The sequence below is a fragment of the Zootoca vivipara genome, chromosome 7 (assembly GCF_965207765.1).
Source record: "Zootoca vivipara chromosome 7, rZooViv2.hap1.1, whole genome shotgun sequence".
NCBI lineage: Eukaryota > Metazoa > Chordata > Lepidosauria > Squamata > Lacertidae > Zootoca > Zootoca vivipara.
In genome coordinates, this window is record NC_142590.1 from 21,754,518 (window position 1) to 21,773,980 (window position 19,463).

Sequence of the window (19,463 nt, forward strand, 5' to 3'; positions counted from 1 at the left end):
ATGAACAGACTTCCAGAACCAATTGTTTTCATAAACCGAGGTACCACTGTAAATTGTAGCCATGAGTAGGTTCAAACAGGACAGAGTAATCAGTTGTTCTTTACTCTTTTCTTTTCTTTTGTTTTAGTACTATGGATTTGGCAACCAATTCATTGGTCCAGTTCTATTTGTCACTAAGTGTTCATTGAACATTCAGAATTTTTAGCCCATATTACTGCCACACAATAACACAAGTACTTGGATGTATTCATTGATAAGCAAGCTGCAGCAAAAATAACTGGAACTTGCCCCTTGTGCATTTTATTAGTGTGTGGCATAAACATGCTTTTCCTGAACAAAATAACCTGAAAGCTTGCCATTTCCAATTACTTTCCTACCTGCTTGTTTCAAACTTTAATTGAAAATGAGCCTTGAAGAACAACCCTCGAAAGAAGAATTCAACATTATAACATACCTCCCTGGCTTCCATTTGCATTAATAACAAAGAATTGCATTATTTAGTGCTGTGCTGAAATGTGTTCTCCAAAAATATTCTTCCCCTATGAAAGAAGTTTCAATTTTCCTGCCTCTTTGTCAGAGTGCTCTAGAAAGTCTTCAGAACTTCCATTGTTTTTTTAAAGATTTGGAGGGTGCGGAATTAAGCTTAACTTTATTTTTGTGAGAGTGGCATGGATGCTATGTCTGTACTTTTCTTTCCATTAGACATTATCTATAACAGCCTTTCTCCACACTGGGTCCCCAGATGTTGTTGGACTGCAACTCCCATCATCCCCAGCTAGCAGGACCAGTGGTCAGGTATGATGGGAGTTGCAGTCCAACAACATCTGGGGACCCAAGGTGGAGAAAGGCTACTCTAGAACTTTGCAGCCTCCCTGGCTGCCTGCACTCTCTGATCTGAAAAAGCCACATGGAAGTAGTTGCTTCCTGGTGGCTCCTTTTGAACTTTCATTAAAGCATGGGAAGTCAGAGAGGTTGGCTTCTGGGCACCTGAGACCAATGTGCTCACTGGTATTGCTTTTAAAGAAAGGCTGTCCTTTTAGCTGCTTTAAAAAAAAGAAAAATCTGCACTGATTTGTTTACAAGTAAAAAAGACTTTAAAAAGAAACAAGGAACAGTGTTACATGCACACTAGGCAGCCTCCCCAACTTCTCATGTTTATAGTAAAACCCAGCTGTGGACATGAATTTTTCAGGAAACAAAGGCATCCAGGAGGACTGCAGAGTGCAGAGAAATGGTCAGTAGTCTGAACGAAAAGAAACTCCAGGCCACTTTAAAAGGTAAAGCAAGCACACACATTAAAATGGCACATTCCCCCCCCCCCCAGTCCACTTTGATCTTTTTTGAACGTAACTTTTTTCTGATTAATATACAGGGAATAGTAAAATAAAAATGCAGGAGGAATTTTCAGCACAGTGGTAGCATTATTCCAAAGCAAGGCAAGCACTCTTGCACATTTGGACATAATATGGAATGCCCAGCTATTCCAAAGACACACACATACACACCACCTGACCACCTAAAATTAACTTGCGCAACTTTGAAGCCACAACTGATGAAACCCTAGGTAACATCATCAAAGTTTTTTGGGTGTCACATGCTAGATCATACAAGCTATTGTTCATGGGGCAGAGTGGAGGGGACAGGGGAAGAGTATACTTTGAAATGCTGTACACTACAGCTGCTCAGGAAGAAACAAGGAACAAGTATAAAATATGCACAAGAACATTTCCTATGCAGCCCATTTACATTACACAAAATCTGTTTCTCTGGAGGAACAGTGTGAGCATTAATTAGGTCTGTTATACCTTCCATAGATTTAAGCTTTATCTCTCTCTCTCTCTCTCTCCCCCGCCTCTCTTTCCTTCTCAGAACAATTATAGAGAACATCATTATAATTTCCTCCACAGGTTATTTAACTGTAAAACTCAACCAATGCTTTATTTAAATTTCTTTGTTCACTAAGGGCTTCTAATTTTTAAATATATGAGTAATATTCTTTTTCCTGGATGCTGGGAAAAAAAGAAAGGGGGCATTGAAAATGCAGGTAAAAGATATGCTGGCTTATATAATTCAAACACGCCAGATTCCCATGCCGAAACATTATGGTATTTTGACAGTTTGTATGCAGTTGAAATACGCAGGGGCACAACTATTCTAATTTTACACACAATGTGACTTTTAATGTGTGGTTTTTCTACCTTATTTTAATGGCACCAATTGAAATAATATCAGGATGTACTGCCTTCATAGAAATAGGGAGGCCAGCCAATCAAATTCCCAGCTGTGCATCAAAGCATGTATCGTGACTGATCCAGGCTGGCTGAGATCCCACACCGGACTAGAAAGCAAAGCAGGGTGCTTCAACAATTATGTATTAGGAAATGCAAAAACCAATCGGTAGGGTACTGCATGATCTGGGATAGCTCTTATGGCACAGTAGGAATTTATCCAACAACTATAATCTTAAGTGAAACTAAATTCTTACATCCCCAAGCAGGGCCAGTGTCCCCCTTATGAAAGCAGGATGCAATCGAGCATGTGTGAGATCACTATGTGGCATGGATCCAGAGTTGTTTACTGCGGCACAACTGAGTGCCTCTCCACTTGAACTTTCTACCTCCACCAACAAGGCATTAAAGAGAGTGGGCAGTATTGGATGGTTGCTGTTTTGATTAGGAGTCCACCCCCACCCACCCCCCAAATCTGTATTGCTACACCCATGATCTTTATCAGAGAGGCAGCTCGTTAGTCAAGGTTGGCCCGAGACATTCTGCTGCCTGAGATGCTACAGAAAATGGCGCCTATCCCATCCCACATCAAGGTGCATAGGACCCAAAGGTGCTCAAGTTATTTCGGCACCCGAGGCAAGAAAACCCACAAGAGCTGCTCCCTGTGAGTAAAAATACATTGGTAATAAATTAATAACTGTCCTTTCGTGACACCCCAAATCAGTCACATCTTTGTCACTCTGCCTAACCATAGGGCTGACCAAGGGAGATAAACCTACCACTTAAACCTGTAGATTGCACCTGTAGATTTAACTGTCATGAAGTGAAAGGAAGAGAAAGAATGAGCTTTTCTGTGCGCCCTTCTCATTCCCTCCATTTTCTGCTGGGCCCTTCATTCAAGGCAATGTCCAAAATCCCTTGTTACTTCTGCACATTCCCCATTTATCAGCCACATCACCTACTGCATGCGAAAGAGCATGTTTCCCTGTGCTAATGTACATCAATCAGCTAACATTATAAATATTTGTTCCCACTTTTTGTATCTGTACAACACCAAAAACAGTGATATCGCTGTGTACTGCATTTAGCAAGAAAAAAAACATTAACAGACAATCAGTGGAGATCAAAGTGAGTTTCCAAGTAGTTTCCTGGCAATTGAGACAGCAGCCTCTTTCATCTGTGCTGTTATGGTGGCAGCATATTCTTTGGAGATCACAAATGTTTCACTCGACTATCATTTCCCCCCCTTTGTCAAAGTGATAAAATTCTACCATTTACCAGAATGCCACCTTGCTTCCCCCAAAAGGTGGAGGCTCGGTTCAGCTTTGCTACTGAACTGCAGAAGATTGCCAAGTAAAAGAGCTTTCCAAATGCCATCCTATTAGGAAGCCAGCCTTTCACCTCAGTGTTTCTAATATTCTCACCATATCAAGGGGGATAAGCAACAAAAACTGTACTCAAGGTATCTTAGAAAGGTCCTGCAGTAGATGGGTTGTTTTGATTATAGGATGTTTAATTTGGCTGACTTTGAAATGTTACTCAGTGGTAATACACAGAAGGCAAGTAAAAAGTTATGCACGCAGTCTATTAAGCACACTTGCCACATTATTTCCTTGCATTTTAAATTGGCAATGAGGGACGCAAAGTAAACCAATCTATGACTTCCGGTCATAGATTAGTCAAAAGTGCCAAGGTAAGCCTTATTCATTTCTTTTTGCAAAGTCTGATCAAGACCATTTCCATTTTTGCTCACTTGGGTAATATTTTTGGAACTATAGAAAATAGCATGAAAGCACATCATGCAAGCATCATCCAAACTTCAGTAGATGCTGATGTGTCTAATACAAATCAACACTTTGGGTGCTGAAAAAGTGCGTATCATGGGTGGGATTTACCTAACACACCTGGTCAGTGGAAGTCTTGAACAAGGACTTAACATTAATAATAGTTTTATTATTTGTACCCCACCCATCTGACTGGGTGGCCCCAGCCACTCTGGGCAGCTTCCAGCATATATAAAAACTTAAAACATTAAACATTAAATCCTTCCCAGTACATGGCTGCCTTCATATATCTTTTAAAGGTTGTGTAGTTCTTTCTCTCCCTGACATCTAATGGGAGAGTGTTCCACAGGGTGACTGCCATTACTGAGAAGACCCTTTGCCTGGTTCCCTGTAACCTCACTTCTTGCAGTGAGGGGACCGCCAGAAGGCCCTCTGAGCTGGATGTTCTGCTTGCACAATGGGGCATTCTCCTCTCTTATCCCCCTGCACCCCCCCCCCCAAAAAAAAATTGACTCTAGGGTAGTAGAGAGAAACCCCAGAACAGTGCAAGGTGAGGAGAGGGGGATTGTTCTATCTGATAATCAGATAGATAATCAGATAGATAATCAAATTGGAGGGATCTGCTGAGTGCAACACTGCATTCTAATCTATGCACAGATGGAATGTTCAGAACAGCACATGTTGAATTCCACCCAAGATTTTATAACATGCTACACATATTATAATGCACTGTCTTGAGACTGTAGTTGCACATTGCTGTGGAGAACAGAATTCCATAGCAGATGGAATCCCGGCTCCCGAAGAACTTGCCAAATAGGTTGAGGTCCATTTGCTGGAATCTACCATACATCTTGCCCATTTATTGATCTCCTCGTGATTAAGCTACAAGCAGCGTTAGGTCTTTGGAGACGCTTCTGGGCACCATCACAGTCAAATGGCATCAAACAGCTTCTCCAAAGGCCTACCAAGAACCCTGCCTTCCAGTGAAGGATCTCAGAACCTGGTGCTTTCTAATAGTAGTAGTAGTAGTAATAATAATAATAATAATAATAATAATAATAATAATAATAATAATTTTAATACGCTAGGATTGAAGTAAATTTAACATTTTCAGAATTAGAAGCACTTAGTGTTGACCATCTCTATAATCAAATCAGGGCCAAACATGTGTTTCAGGACCCGCTTATTCATCTTTGATTGTATATTCTTAGTGTTAGTGATGCTTTTGTAACCTGCAGCAGATCAGGCTGAGTGATTTGTTAGTGAATCCTGACTGCCAGTTGGAAACGTATGATCTAATAAACACAGGCTATGGGAGTAAGGTTGAAGATACAATGGGCAGGATCTAGAGTTCCTTTGAGTGTATATCTACTCATAGGATGTTCCTGTTGAAGGAAGGGGAGGAGAGTGATTTTTGCCACTTCCTCCTTTCCTCTGGAGCAGGCATCCGCAAACTGCGGCCCTCCAGATGTTTTGGGACTACAACTCCCATGATCCCTAGCTAACAGGACCAGTGGTTAGGGATGATGGGAATTGTAGTCCAAAACATCTGGAGGGCCTAAGTTTGGGGATGCCTGCTCTGGAGTTCCTGTGCTCCCTGAAAGCTGCTCCAGAGGCACAGAAAGTGCCCTGGAAGCTGCAGATAGGAAGAAAAGTGTGAATTGAAATAACTATTTACATTCATATAAATTATATGCAAAATATAGGTTTGCTAAATTCTTCTGGTTGTGAGGGCTGATTCACATACATAGGTTCACTACCAGAAGTCTCCACATTTGCTGGCTTATCACTTGACTCCCAGTGAATTTTGTTGGGGCGGGTGCAGAGTGCCCATTCAACTCCGCAGCGGAGGGTGCCAATGGAACAGAAAAACACCAGACAGCTCTTGGTAGGGTCAGCCCCTTTACTTACAGTAAAATGCAGTCCCACAGCTTAGCAGTTGCATACAGTTGTAGTATACAGTCCTTCCAGCAGCATACAGCCTCCTTGCAGTGTTCCAACACAGACTAGGATCTGATCAAGAAGCCCTGCTTCACACAAGTGCATTTATACTTTAGATTGGGCTGAATCACTCTCACCTGCTTAACTAGCTGCAGGTGCAGGACAAGCACACCCAACATTAACGAGCACACCTAACTTAACCCTTTCTTGTCCTAATATATAACTTTCCTTGTCCTTTTTCTTTGCATGCATAAACCCCTTCTACATCATCAGATTTCCTGAGAGCTAAGCTGATAGGGCAGGGCAAATAAAACAAACAAACAATAAACACCTTTGTCTCCATTCAGAAGTACCGCTGATAGCTTTGGATGAAGGATTTTGAGGGAACTGAGAATACTATGTTATTGTATTCATTTATTCATAAAATTTATATACTGCTTGATTGTTGTTGCTTTTTTCTTAAAAAAATAACCCTCAAAGAGTAATAAAAAGAATCATCCAATGGAATTATCAGTAAAAACAATTCAAAACCTTCAAAAAAAGTTATAGTCAACAATAAGCTAAAAATAAGGTTAAAACACACACCAACGTTTTACTTGTCTGGATATGCTTGCCTAAACAAAAATGTTTTTAGCAGGTGTCAAAGAGACTACAGAGAAGGATACATACCTGACACAGCACATCAGGAATAAGCTCCCCCCCCTAATTTTGCATGCACTTATATAAGAGCAGCATTCAAAATTGTACAGTAGTACCTTGGTTCTCAAACTTCATCTGTTCCAGAAGTCCGTTCCCAAACCAAAGCATTCCAAAACCAAGGTGCGCTTTCCCATAGAAAGTAATGCAAAATGGATTAATCTGTTCCAGACTTTTAAAAACAACCCCTAAAAGAGTAATTTAACATGGATTTTACTATCTAACGAGACCATTGATCCATAAAATGAAAGCAAAACACAATGTGCTGCAGTCACACAATCAATCAATCAATCAATCAATCTGTAGCTGAACTGGGTTCCACACAGTCACAGTCACAGTCATAAAAACAAAACAAAAAAGCCACAAAAACTCAAAATAAATAGCAAAAACAGACAGACCTCAGCGTAACACTCAAAACAAAAGTGTGGCACTCAAATCAGAACCGTAACACTCAAAATGGAGCACGTTCGGCTTCCAGAAAAAGTTTGCAAACCAGAACACTTACTTCCGGGTTTGCAGTGTTTGGGTTCCAAGTTGTTTGAGTGCCAAGGCGATTCAGAATCAAAGTACCACTGTAACCTGCCAGTTATAATGGTTCTGTCCATATGAAGCTCTGCCGCTCGGGTTTGCCAAATGCACAAGGTGGCCCAGAGCCTAAGATTGCTGTCAAAAATCCAAGATCACTTGAACATCAACAGACCCATGTATCTGCAAATGGTCTTAAAACATTTAGACCAAAAAACCTGAGGCAGAGAAATGGAAAACAAGGGTGGGATGAGCTAGAATGCAAAGAATTTCAGTATTTTTGGCTGAATTCAGGATGGACCGTCCTTGGTCCACAGAGACGGCATTGTGGGCAGACAGAAATCTGTAATGAACAATATCATTACAGCAGGAGTCTGTTGTTCCCTTGAGCCACATTCCCAAGGGGCCATATTTTTGTAAACTGCAAGTCTATCAAAACCAGCCAGCAAAACAATTTTTCTGTCTTGGGACCTCAATTTAGTCCTGGAGTGATTAACCTCTCATCCTTTTGAGCTTCTTCCTTCAATACTGCTATATTTTCTTTCCGTTAAAATTGCTTTCGGGCTCCATCAGCTTGGCTATAAGAATTTGTGAACTCAATTTGGTGTCCACGAAAGAAACTTATTTGTGATCTATGAAAGGAGAAAAGTTCTCTGACCCCTAGAGTCCTACAGGAATAAAGTAGAAAACCCACTTTCACACCACCCAAGAGACTGTTTTCTACTCCTTGTCTTTCTACCCAGATAATAACTTTCAAGAAGGAGGAGTAAAATGGAGGCTCTTGGAACTTTTTTTAAAACAAAAATCTCAGTTTCTACAATATTTCTCTTTCTTCTTTTCATACTTTCTGCTTCTGAGAAATCACTGCTGGGCAAGGTAGACCATATGCTATTTCACAGAAGGTCAATTTTGGAAAAGATGTTCATGGGCCATTCTATAAGATGGTGCATTAGTTCCTCCTTGGAAGAGAAGACCTCAAACGTAATTGAAAATTGGGCACAGTCAACCTTTAGTGATATAGCCTAACCGTGGTTACACCCACACAAATAAGGGCTGTGCTGTGAAGTTTGTAAACTATTGCACTCTCACCAATAGATTTTTTTCCTCCAATACAGAAGAGAAATAATTGTTATTCTCCTTTTACTCTTGTGGAAGCAGCGTTGAAGAACAAGCATTCTTTCACATGGTATTTTGCAAGGGAACTAGAGGATGCTAAGACATCAAAATAAGCAACACTTTCAAATATTATTTATTTGTTATTATTTTTAGGGACTTAAGCCTGCTGAAAAGCAGCAGCAGCATTCATGACATGTTTCTGAAGCCACTTTTTCATTCAGTGGACATCAGAGGTCACCCATGGAAAAGAAAGAAAGGCACATTGCTAGGAATATGCATTATATCACATGTCTGATATCCTGTCCGAAAGGACAAATGCATGTGTTTGTTAGCTGAGCAGCTAAACATTCAAAGATTTCTAAAGCAAAAACAGGCCAGGCTTCATATTCTAGAGCTGCTGCTATATAAAATGCCCACATGGTTGAAATAAACCCCTTCATTCTATTCCCTTTCCGGTTACAGCTGCTAGAAATAATGACTGCAGAATCCTTTTCAACAAAAGGTCATTTATGTCAATGGACAGCACATAGAGGATCAGATCACCTGCGGTAATTGCAAATTAATGCTCTACTGCTAATGCATTAACTACACACTATTGATCTACAATTGAATCATACGGGGCTGCTGTGAAGTGATTTTTTACTTTAATAATTTTTTTTGTGCTTTTATGGAGTTTTCCATAATGCATTTTCTCTTTCAACTTGAGTTTTCTATAATTGTCTCCATTTTTAATTTCCTACAGTGAGATGACTTCTAAAAATGCACGTCTCTGCCTCAAAAGCTTTCTTTAATATATATATATATATATATATATATATATATATATATATATATATTCTTTAAAAATCTACCAAACGGAAAGATGTGACTCAGTAGAACACATACGCGAGAGAAAAGAGATATGCAAAAAGGGATGAAAGTATTATTTGTCAAATCAAAGATTTAGGGGGAAGAACTCACTTTTAAAAAAGCAAAACATATGTTGAACTGGAATGCTACACTTTGTTAAAAATAACTAAATCTAAGGATTAATTTGCCTCTCATCAAAGAAATATCAAGCATCTGGAGTGATGTATATACCAGGAACTGACTTTTTCTTAACACTATTACCTTTGGGCTTTTTTTTCATATGTACGCAGCAAAGGAAATGATGGCTTTAATATGTTTAAGCAATAACTACTCCATATCCCACTAATTAGAAAAAATACCTAAGAATTTATAATGCTCAGAAAGAGTCAGGGGTTGGGTTTTGTCTCACACTCCACCTACATCACCAAAGCAAATTCTTTCCTTAATTAAAAATGTTCAATTCAGCTGTTGAATGTGCTTAAATTAACTGTACTGGCATTTGTTCAGATGCTGATCTCCTGGTTATGTAGGAAAAAAGGGGGGAGAGAACCCTAAAAGAAAGCCTTGGTTACATTACGGAGGGTGAAATAAGTCCCAAAAAAATCCAAGCCAGGTGTCTCTGTTTACTACAAGACACACCATAATGAATCATGCTGTTCTGTATTCTCTTAGGTTTTTACTCACTTTGAACTTTAAATTTTCACTCAATAACTTCTTATTTAAGGCCACAATCAGAACCAAAGCTGACCTGCTGCCAACCTGACCTGATGCAAATCTGGGTCCCAAATCAACTCAGGGCCCATATCTGATGTTTAATTAGGAATTTAAACCCTAAGTAAACATGCAGCCAGGGACAGAAGAGCAGGAGAAGGAGGAGACATTGTGCTTCCCTCCTCCCTTCCCAACTGTGTGTTTAACTGTGGTTTAAAACCCCTAATTAAACATATGGTCAGGAAGGAGAAGCAATAGAGTGGCTGGAGGCAGACAGGGAGGATAAGGCAGCAGGGATTTCTGGGTGGGATGGAAGCTGCAGTGGAGCCAATCCAACACTCTGGCCACAACACCCACACACCACACAGAGCTTCCTCCTGCCTCCCCCTTTCAATCAGTGTGTGGCATTGGAAAGCCAGGTACGCAATGCTTCTCGTCCCACGCTGCGCCCTCAGTCACTGCAAGGCAATCTTGCCCTGCCAAACACTACTGCATATGTTTACTTGAAAGCAAGTCCCAGAGAATAAAGAGGGTTTAATTTCTAGTAAGAATGCATGTCTGTGTCCACCCCTCACCCCAGAGCTACTACCCTACTTTTTCATAGTCCCAGGTTGATCTGGGGTCATCTCAATCTGATTCGCCCAAAGACTGGAACCAGAATTCAGACCTCAGCTGAATCTGGTGCTTTTTTCTTTTAAAAGGAGAAAACTGGCTTTTAGTAGGTGAAACAAGCAGGTGAAACAAGATCAATGGATGGGTAAAACAGGAACGTATTTGGAAACATCTTGCATGCACAAGATGAAATTTATTTGTAGAGAAGAAAGCATGGGGCTCTGTGTTGAGGGGGGGCATTGGAAGGATCTGTGCTCTTCAAAAGGTTTTGATAGGGGAAATTATTTGATAAAGATCGATAAAGCTGAAGTCCAGCTAAACTTGTACTTTTAATTGTTACAACCCACCTGGGATGTTATGGTGAAGGGTGAGTAAGAAATCAAATAAATACATAATATATATATAAGCACTTGCTTTAACCTACTGGCACATGGGAGAACTAAGCACCAGTTTAACTCTCTGCCCTTGAAAACAATTTGGCATGAAAACGCTTAACATGTGCAGGACTAACACATGCTTGCATCCACATCTTGTCACTCTCCTGTGGGAATTTCACTGCAGCAAACTGAAACAGTAGAAGAGAACCCGTGGTTCATTTCAGTGGAGCAAGCATGAAGACATTTCCTATGTACAGATAGCAACCCTCCAGAACAACATTCCATGGGTCACAGGCAGCTATAGTGAGAAGGAAGTATTGGTGACAATAATTTCCTCTATCCACTCATGGTTATTCTGGATCCAACCCATCACATGCACTTCTTTGTGTCTCCATTGTTAATATTTTAAAATGTATCATTAGAGACAAGGTTGGATTTTGTTTTTTGTTTTTTAAAAAAGAGTAAAATTGAACCTATTCACTTTTGCCTACCTAACTATACATTAGTAAACTAATCAAGTCATCAATTTTTTTAATGTCAAATCAAAGTCCTTAAGCAAGTTGAGTACAAATGGAAGGAGCATTGCAATATATTTCAGCTAATATAACACTTTAATGGAAATCTTCAGAGGCTTGGTGACAAATTGTAGGAAGTTATATACTCCTTTGGTTGAGGTTCAGTTCTAATTAGCAGTCATAAATGAAATCAATGGAATATTCCCCTGCTGATCATACTTTTCTGCAGACATAAATGGTGCTTTAGATTCAGGAAGGCAAAACAAGAAAAAGAAAGGCTCAGAACTGAAGTCTCAGAAATTGGCTATTTTTATTTAGACAGTCCTGTAGCGTGTAACTATTATATTATTTTCAACGCCCAACCCTCAGGTGCTCATTCATTGCACAGACACACACCCTTGCCATTCCTGGCATGAGTAACATCCTAAAGTAACAAGTTGATCAAACGGTGTTGCCATGGGAGCTGCATGGAAATCCTATTAGAGAAGAGGTGGTTATTGTGGCCCCTGCAGATCTTGCTGGACTATAACTCCCAAGATTCCATTAGCTCTGCTGGCATTCACACATTAATTTTCATAACAATTCCCAGAAAAAGGAGATGGGGTAAAAAGATATATTTGGACTTACCATGGGCATGTCCCTCCTCCCACTTTAAGGCCAAATCTCAGTGGGTTTTTTATTGTAAAACATACTATGGTTGTTTTTTTAATATATATATATATATATATATATATAAGCTATCAGAATACCTGCAAAACAGAAGCACCACTCTGAAGAAATTGCAAGCCACTCTCAGCTGAGTCAATGCCTCCTGTTGCCAGGATAGGAAACCCTGGAAGAGCACGGGCTATTGCAGAAACAGCTCGAAGGGCAATGGGTCTTATGGCATTTCCTGTACAGAGAAAGAGTGAGTGTGCATTAGTGAGGCAGCAGGCAAGGAGGGTCACGGACTCTCATCTCCTCTCTTTCCTCTTCTCTCCATCCAGTCGCAGGCTTCGTTTCCTATCCTGTCGTTTTTCTATGCTTGGGACCACCTCTTCATTTTTATTTGTCCAGCCACCCCTATCAACCAACTCTACGCCTCAGCATAGTTTCCCCTGGACTCACAAAGAGTTGCCGTGCAGACCCAGAAAACCTGCTCTGTTGACAGGGTGGTGGTTGTTTTCTTTCTGGAAAATTCCAGAAATTTGGATGAGTTGCTAGAGAAAGTTCGGTGTGTGTCTGAGGATCTACAGCCCTGTTGTGGTGTTGATAAGACTGTGGAGGGCACAGTGGACACACAATCTTGGTATGGGAAGGTTGATGTTAGAGTGGCCAGGAGTGACACATGAAGCCCTACGAAAGTCTGTCTTCATCTCTATATTTATTATTATTAACCATAATCCTTATTTTAATTAGAAGCATTTATGGATCACTTAATCATAAACACTCTAAGCAGTGCATATATTAAATTTATCTATTTATTTAGAAAGATGTCTAGGTCACTGAACCAGAAACCTCTCTAAGTTTATAGTATATCACTTACATGTATAAACACATGTGTATAATAATGCATATACTATGAAAGAATTGTTCATTTTTTAAGTGGAACCAGTAAAAAAAAACAAAAAACCAACATGTTCTTTTCAATCTGAAGGAGTGAGATAAGGCTTAGCAAAGAACCATGAAGGTAAACTTGCTTTTGAGTTTTTCAGAAACTTGTTTGAACTAACTATACTTTATTTGGGGGTCTGGAGCTCAGACATAATGAGGAATTTTGGTCAATTTAAAAACAGAAGGAAAAGCTTCTGATCTCTTGGGTGGAGGAACCCAAAGGGTGGATTCATGCTCACCATAATTTAGAGCTATGTATGAAAAGGCCAAGCAACATGGAGAAAGTCACCCAGTAAGGTTGAATGGGGATTTGCACCTGGATCTCCCAATCCTAGCCTGAAGCTGTAGCTCAAGCATCCCCAAACTTCGGCCCTCCAGATGTTTTGGACTACAATTCCCATCATCCCTGACCACTGGTCCTGTTAGCTAGGGATCATGGGAGTTGTAGGCAAAAACATCTGGAGGCCACAGTTTGGGGATGCCTGCTGTAGCTACTGCAGCACAATGGGCATCACCTTTCTTGACCTTGTCCTATGTCTGGCTCTGCATAAGCACTGCACACAAGACAGCAAGAGTAGTTTACATTTTAAGGGACCTAGTATAATAAAGCAAATGCTTTATGGGGCACACTTGTTGCACCAAGCTCGCCGTGAATTGGAAAATGGGGTGAGACAAGTGCGATCCATGGTCATCAGATAGGATATATCCTGCAGTTGCTTCCACACTCTGATTCCTTTTGTGAATCGCCAACGTTCAGTCACAGTAGATCCATATACAGTACAGTAGAATACACATTGGCCACTTGGCAGAGTTTGTGGGCTGCCAGCTCCCCCGTGCATAGTGAGTAAGCAACACCCCACCGAGGTGTCTGAAGTATTTAGGGAATATTGCACTACCATTTTTCTTTCTTTCTTTCTTTTTTAAAGCAGGGAATCTGTTTGCTGATATGGGTTTTCAATGGAACACAGAAAAATCTGTTGTGTTGTCAATTTCCGAAAGGTGTTTCTTCTGTGCTTATTGCCTCCAGCGAAATGTCACCTCCCTCTATCATCCCACCATTTTCACAGTCAACATTGTGGTCTTTACAAACAGGATGTCTGACAAGCCTCTCCCATCAATGCTAGTTGCTACTGAATCAGCATCCAAATACTCAGACAAGCTGTCTGTATTGACATCTGCTCCTGATTCAGCATACGAATTATCCTCTAGGGTTGTGCCACCTTCAGCTGCTTCAGCACAGATTCCTCTTCATTATTCACCTACGCTGGCATTTCCTCCATTCTCAATGATGAACCTGCAGCCCCCATCAACAACCGCTCCAGAACCAATATTCAAGCTAGCCCCGCAGGAACCCCATTAACAACACATGTCTTCAATGGATAGAGAACCATCGGCGACAAAGAATGCTGATTCTCCCCCCCCCCACTTTGCATAGGTATGAGGGTGCAGCGAAATTATCCTTCAGACAAGCAGAATAGTGATTGAAGGCAACGAGGGGGGGAAATATGAAGTTTAATTAGGCCCCTGACTCCAAACTCCAAAGGTGGTGAAGGGTGTGCAAATGTGTATGTTTGAGCAGAGGTGGGGATTTCTGTAAGAAGACCTAAAAGAGCGTAAGTAAAGATCATAGCAAAACAGAAGATCACAGAGGGGAAAGTGAGAGGGCAAAGAACTCCCACTGGTCATTAATGGATGGCTTGATATTTGCAGTTAGCTTAGTAAAACCAATCTTAAAGGGACTGGGAGGAACACAAAAAGTCTTCCTAAAGTCATACCGGTGGCATGTGCTCTTCACACTGCAAAACCTAGTCTTTCGTGTACTGACTATGAACGCCACGTTATGTGTTATTGGGGAGGTTGCTGCTGCTTAATGATTTGTGTTTTAAAATTGGTTCACAGTTGTTGTTTTTCATATTTGCTTTTATATGGTGCTTTTGGCATATGCTTAAAAATCAAGCACTCCTGGGCCATTAATAGTGAATATTGGACCAGCACAGATCACCATCTACAGTGGATATGAGCGTATACTTACTGAAATCCATCAGGCTTAAGTGACCAATGACTCACTCGTCCCCTAGATTTCTTTGGATCAACTCTAAGTGTAACTAAGGCTAACCCTCACCCCATGCCACAGGGCTTGGCAAGGACGACACTGAACCCAGAGTGGAAGGGCGGCGTAATTTGGCCTGATCCCTGTGCCAGGGAGCGGACCCATATCAGGCCTGATGTTGTCTCCTAACAGCAGTGATATCCCAGGCCAGCTGCCCTCAGAACACACATTTTGGGGGGTTTTCTGCTGGAGGGGGTGTCATCAGCAGGCCTCCCACCCACCCACCCAGTGGCTGGTGGCTGGTGGCTTGCCTCTGCTCAACCCAACCCTCCCAAAATTCGGTGCAAGGATGTGGCTTGAAGTGCTCTGTCTGCCTGGATCCAATTCACTGTTTGTTGTGGGATGCCTTTCACTAGTAGAATGATAATTACCGTGACAAAGAACTCTTTTACACACACACACACACACACACACACACACACACACACACACACACATTGTCTTTTTCCTTCATCGTTAGTTCAAAAGCCCGCCTGGATCTTTTGCCCTATCAACAGAAACAAAAGATACGCCACAGGGTTGGGGGCAGACCCATCCTGCAATATCTATTGTACCGTGTTCCTGGCATAAAAATGAAATTGGATCATAATTCTCAGTAGCGCACTGCATACAGCAAAGCAAAATTTAGCTTTAATTTATTTATGTTACAGTAATTACAGCATGGATCTTCCTTGCAAAATTAAATTTAAGATTCACTCAACACTGTATTAAACATGAACTAAGAATAAACTAAGAAGCTAACATAATATTAAACATACAATTTATTTTTAGCGAACTGAGGGTAATTTTGGATACTGTGCTGTTATTAAAGGAGGAAAAAAACAAGTGACATATATTAGTACATGTTGTGTTTTACATGCAGGGCTTTTTTTCAGCCGGAACTTGCTGGAACTCGGTTCCGGCATCTCTCAGGTGGGCACCATTGCCATTCCAAGAGAATGAGGGAGGTGTTAATGGTGAGGACCAGCACCTCTTTTTCTAGAAAAATAGCACTGCATGTATAGCTGGTGTGTGTGCATAGGGGAAACTGCCTTATGCTGAGCCAGACTGCGATTTTAGCTCAGTATTGGGCTAATCCCTTGCCCTGTTGCTTTTCCCTGGGAAAACTCAATCTTTACTGATTTGCTGAATCAGAGCAAATATCAATTGCATATTTCCAGATTGATGTTTGCTCTGATTTATCGCTAAACAGTGGGTTTTCCAGGGGACTGTGGTGGGACAAGGGCAAAACTGCTTGAACCCATGCTTTCTAGGCTCTCCAGGCATGAGACAAGCAGAAATGTGGGTGATCCCATTGTCTACCATGACTAGCAGAGGCTCGCCAAGATCTGACAGAGGGGTTTGCCTCGTTCTCCCTGAAGATTGAACATGGGGCTTCTGTATGCAAAGCTGATGTTCTATCACTGAGAGCCAGTGTGGTGTAGTGGTTAAGAGCAGTAGACTCATAATCTGGTGAACTGGGTTCACGTCTCCACTCCTCCACATGCAGCTGCTGGGTGACCTTGGGCTAGTCACACTTCTCTGAAGTCTCTCAGCCCCACTTACCTCACAGAGTGTTTGTTGTGGGGGAGGAAGGGAAAGGAGATTGTTAGCCGCTTTGAGACTCCTTAGGGTAGTGATAAAGCGGGATATCAAATCCAAACTCTTCTTCTTCTTCTTCTTCTTCTTCTTCTTCTTCTTCTTCTTCTTCTTCTTCTTCTTCTTCTTCTTCTTCTTCTTCTTCTTCTTCTTCTCTCAAATACTGGTACATTATAGCAGTATTTCCACATCTGCATTAGCTCCCAATTGCCTTCTAGGCACAATTCAATGTGTTTATTAGGACCGGGCAATATATCAATATATCGCCCCAAACTGGTTTGAAGTCCATATCATGACATCAGTTTCATAGTTTTTGGCTTGGCAGTATATTGCAAATCATAATTGTATGCTTGTGTGCAATGCAAAAATCACAGTGTGGGAACACCGCGAAGCCAGCCAATACCCCTACATAGCTCCATCATTCTTTCAGACATTGTAATATATTGATATATCGTGATGTTTAGCTGGTGATATATCACAATGCTGAAAAGCGGATATCGCCCAGCCCTAGTGCTGATTACATTTAAATCTAGGTCTAAACTGCTTAGTCCCTATATACATTAGAAGGATCCGCTGCTAGTTTAGCTGAGTTCTACACCGATATGGGGGTAGAGCAGTGATGAGCAAAAGCCCCAGGCCCCCCCCCCAGCAAAATTAACCCCCTGATAAGTCACATTGCCGCAGATGTTGCCCATTAACATGGCCCCCAGAAGTAGCATTGAGGAAGGGCTCAGCCACACTTCTGTTTTCCCTACCATGTTCCCCCTGGAAAACCCGTGGTTTAGTGCTGAATCGGAACAAACAACAATGAGGTTTTCTACAGATTGCCATTTGTTCCAGTTTAGTGCTGAAGAGCAGGTTTTCTGGGGCAAGTTGCAGGCAAAGGCAAAAACCACTCAGCTTGTGACAAGTTGATGTGTAAAAGGTAAAGGTAAAGGGGACCCCTGACCATTAGGTCTAGTCGTGACCGACTCTGGGGTTCTGGGCTCTGGGCTCATATCACTTTATTGGCCGAGGGAGCCGGCATACAGCTTCCAGGTCATGTGACCAGGATGACGAAGCCAGTTCTGGTGAACCAGAGCAGCACACGGAAATGCCGTTTACCTTCCCGCTGTAGTGGTACCTATTTGTCTACTTGCACTTTGACGTGCTTTCGAACTGCTAGGTTGGCAGGAGCTGGGACAGAGCAACGGGAGCTCACCCCGTCACAGGAATTGGAACCGCCAACCTTCTGATCAGCAAGCTCTAGGCTCTGTGGTTTAACCCACAGCGCCACCTGCGTCCCAGTTGTCTTCTAGTAGAAATGTAGATAAGCCAAAACTCTTGCCTTACAACAACCTCTTTAGACAGTTTCAGCTGCAATGTGCTTTAATTCAAAGGTGCCAGCTTTATGACACCACCTGTGTGCCAGGTTCCAACAGAGATGTAGGGCTGCCAAAACACACACACACACACACACACACACACACACACACACACACACACACACACCAGATCTTCACAGTTATAATGCCCTCCTCATATTTTCCCAAGAGTCTAATCCAACCTAATTTACTCTGCTTTCAGAAGTTAATATTTTGGAGGCAAGAGTGTGAGCGGCATTTTAATAGTACTATAATCTAATTATTTTACTTTAATGTGTGGGTTAAGTCAGTAGCTAGATGGGACGTGTTCCATAGGAGCCAACTCCTAAGGGATGAGGTCCCTTCGGCTCCTGCAATAAAATATTTGAGGAGGCGGCACGCCCCAAGTTGATGGGCACAGTCATTCAGATGGTGTGTGTGCATCTTGTGATGGATTATGCAGGGCGGGACTGACCTGCCCCATCCCCAATATTTTATTCAAGTAGGCACCCCTGATGTGTTCTAACTCAAAATAAACAAGCTCCTACCTAGAGAGATGTGATTTTGGTGGAAACACCTTCAAACAAAGCTTGCTTAGGATTGCATCTAACTAGCGATGCTGTTGGGCATGTAGCACACTGTTGGTTTCCTACTATTACAGTTAATAAAATCGCTGAATATGACAACAAGTGGTTTTTGTTAAGCAAACAACCACCTAAGAGCAAATATCAGCACTCAAAATGGCAGAACGGGAATTAATCTGGAAACATTTGCGATTCACTTATTGTAAACATGTTAGCGTAAATACTAATTAAACTAGACATTTCAAGGATTAGGGCAAACAAGCAAATAAAGCAAATGGAGAAGTCTAACCTTCCCTGGCAGAGAAACTCCATAAACTTGCCGTTTGCAACGTGACATTTGGGGAGTACTTGATGCAGACCGATGCAAATGTAATAAGCAAGACATCTGCATCCACCTCCTTATTTGGGATAACAAATTCAATGTTGTTTTTGCTCCCTTCCACCTGTAGGTGGCCTTCAAAAGCTGCACTTATCACATAACTCATTAGCAGGGTTTTCAATACTGTCATATCCAGATAATTAGCAATTTATTTAAATAACCAATTTCTGTGGAAATAATTGCCATGGAATGCCCTGAACCTTCTTTTTATAAACTATAATAAAAGTGTTAAGATAATCCCTGACATTTGCAAATGCCATTAGTTCACCTTTCCTTTTGATAGTGCTATGGCTTTATGTTTAAACAATTACCCGATAACGCAGCTGCTTAATGAAACAGCGCAGCAAGCACATCTTTCAAAATGGCCAATGAATGCATTTAAATGTAGAAGAAACCCAGTATACATACAAGTGTGTGTGTGTGTGTGTGTGTGTGTGTGTGTGTATGAAGAAAAAGAAGAAGAAGAGTTTGGATTTGATATCCCGCTTTATCACAACCCGAAGGAGTCTCAAAGCGGCTAAC

General features: G+C 41.4%; 1 protein-coding gene across 4 annotated transcripts in view; it reads right to left on the minus strand.

The window, feature by feature from the left end:
• DPYD (dihydropyrimidine dehydrogenase) overlaps positions 1-19,463 on the minus strand; it is a 520,906-nt gene that overhangs the window by 55,756 nt on the left and 445,687 nt on the right. For all 4 annotated transcript variants that reach the window (XM_088673792.1, XM_035123774.3, XM_088673794.1 and 1 more), the window contains one exon: positions 12,104-12,246. In XM_088673792.1, coding sequence (XP_088529918.1) covers positions 12,104-12,246 — 143 coding nt within the window. The remainder of the gene's footprint in view (positions 1-12,103; positions 12,247-19,463) is intronic.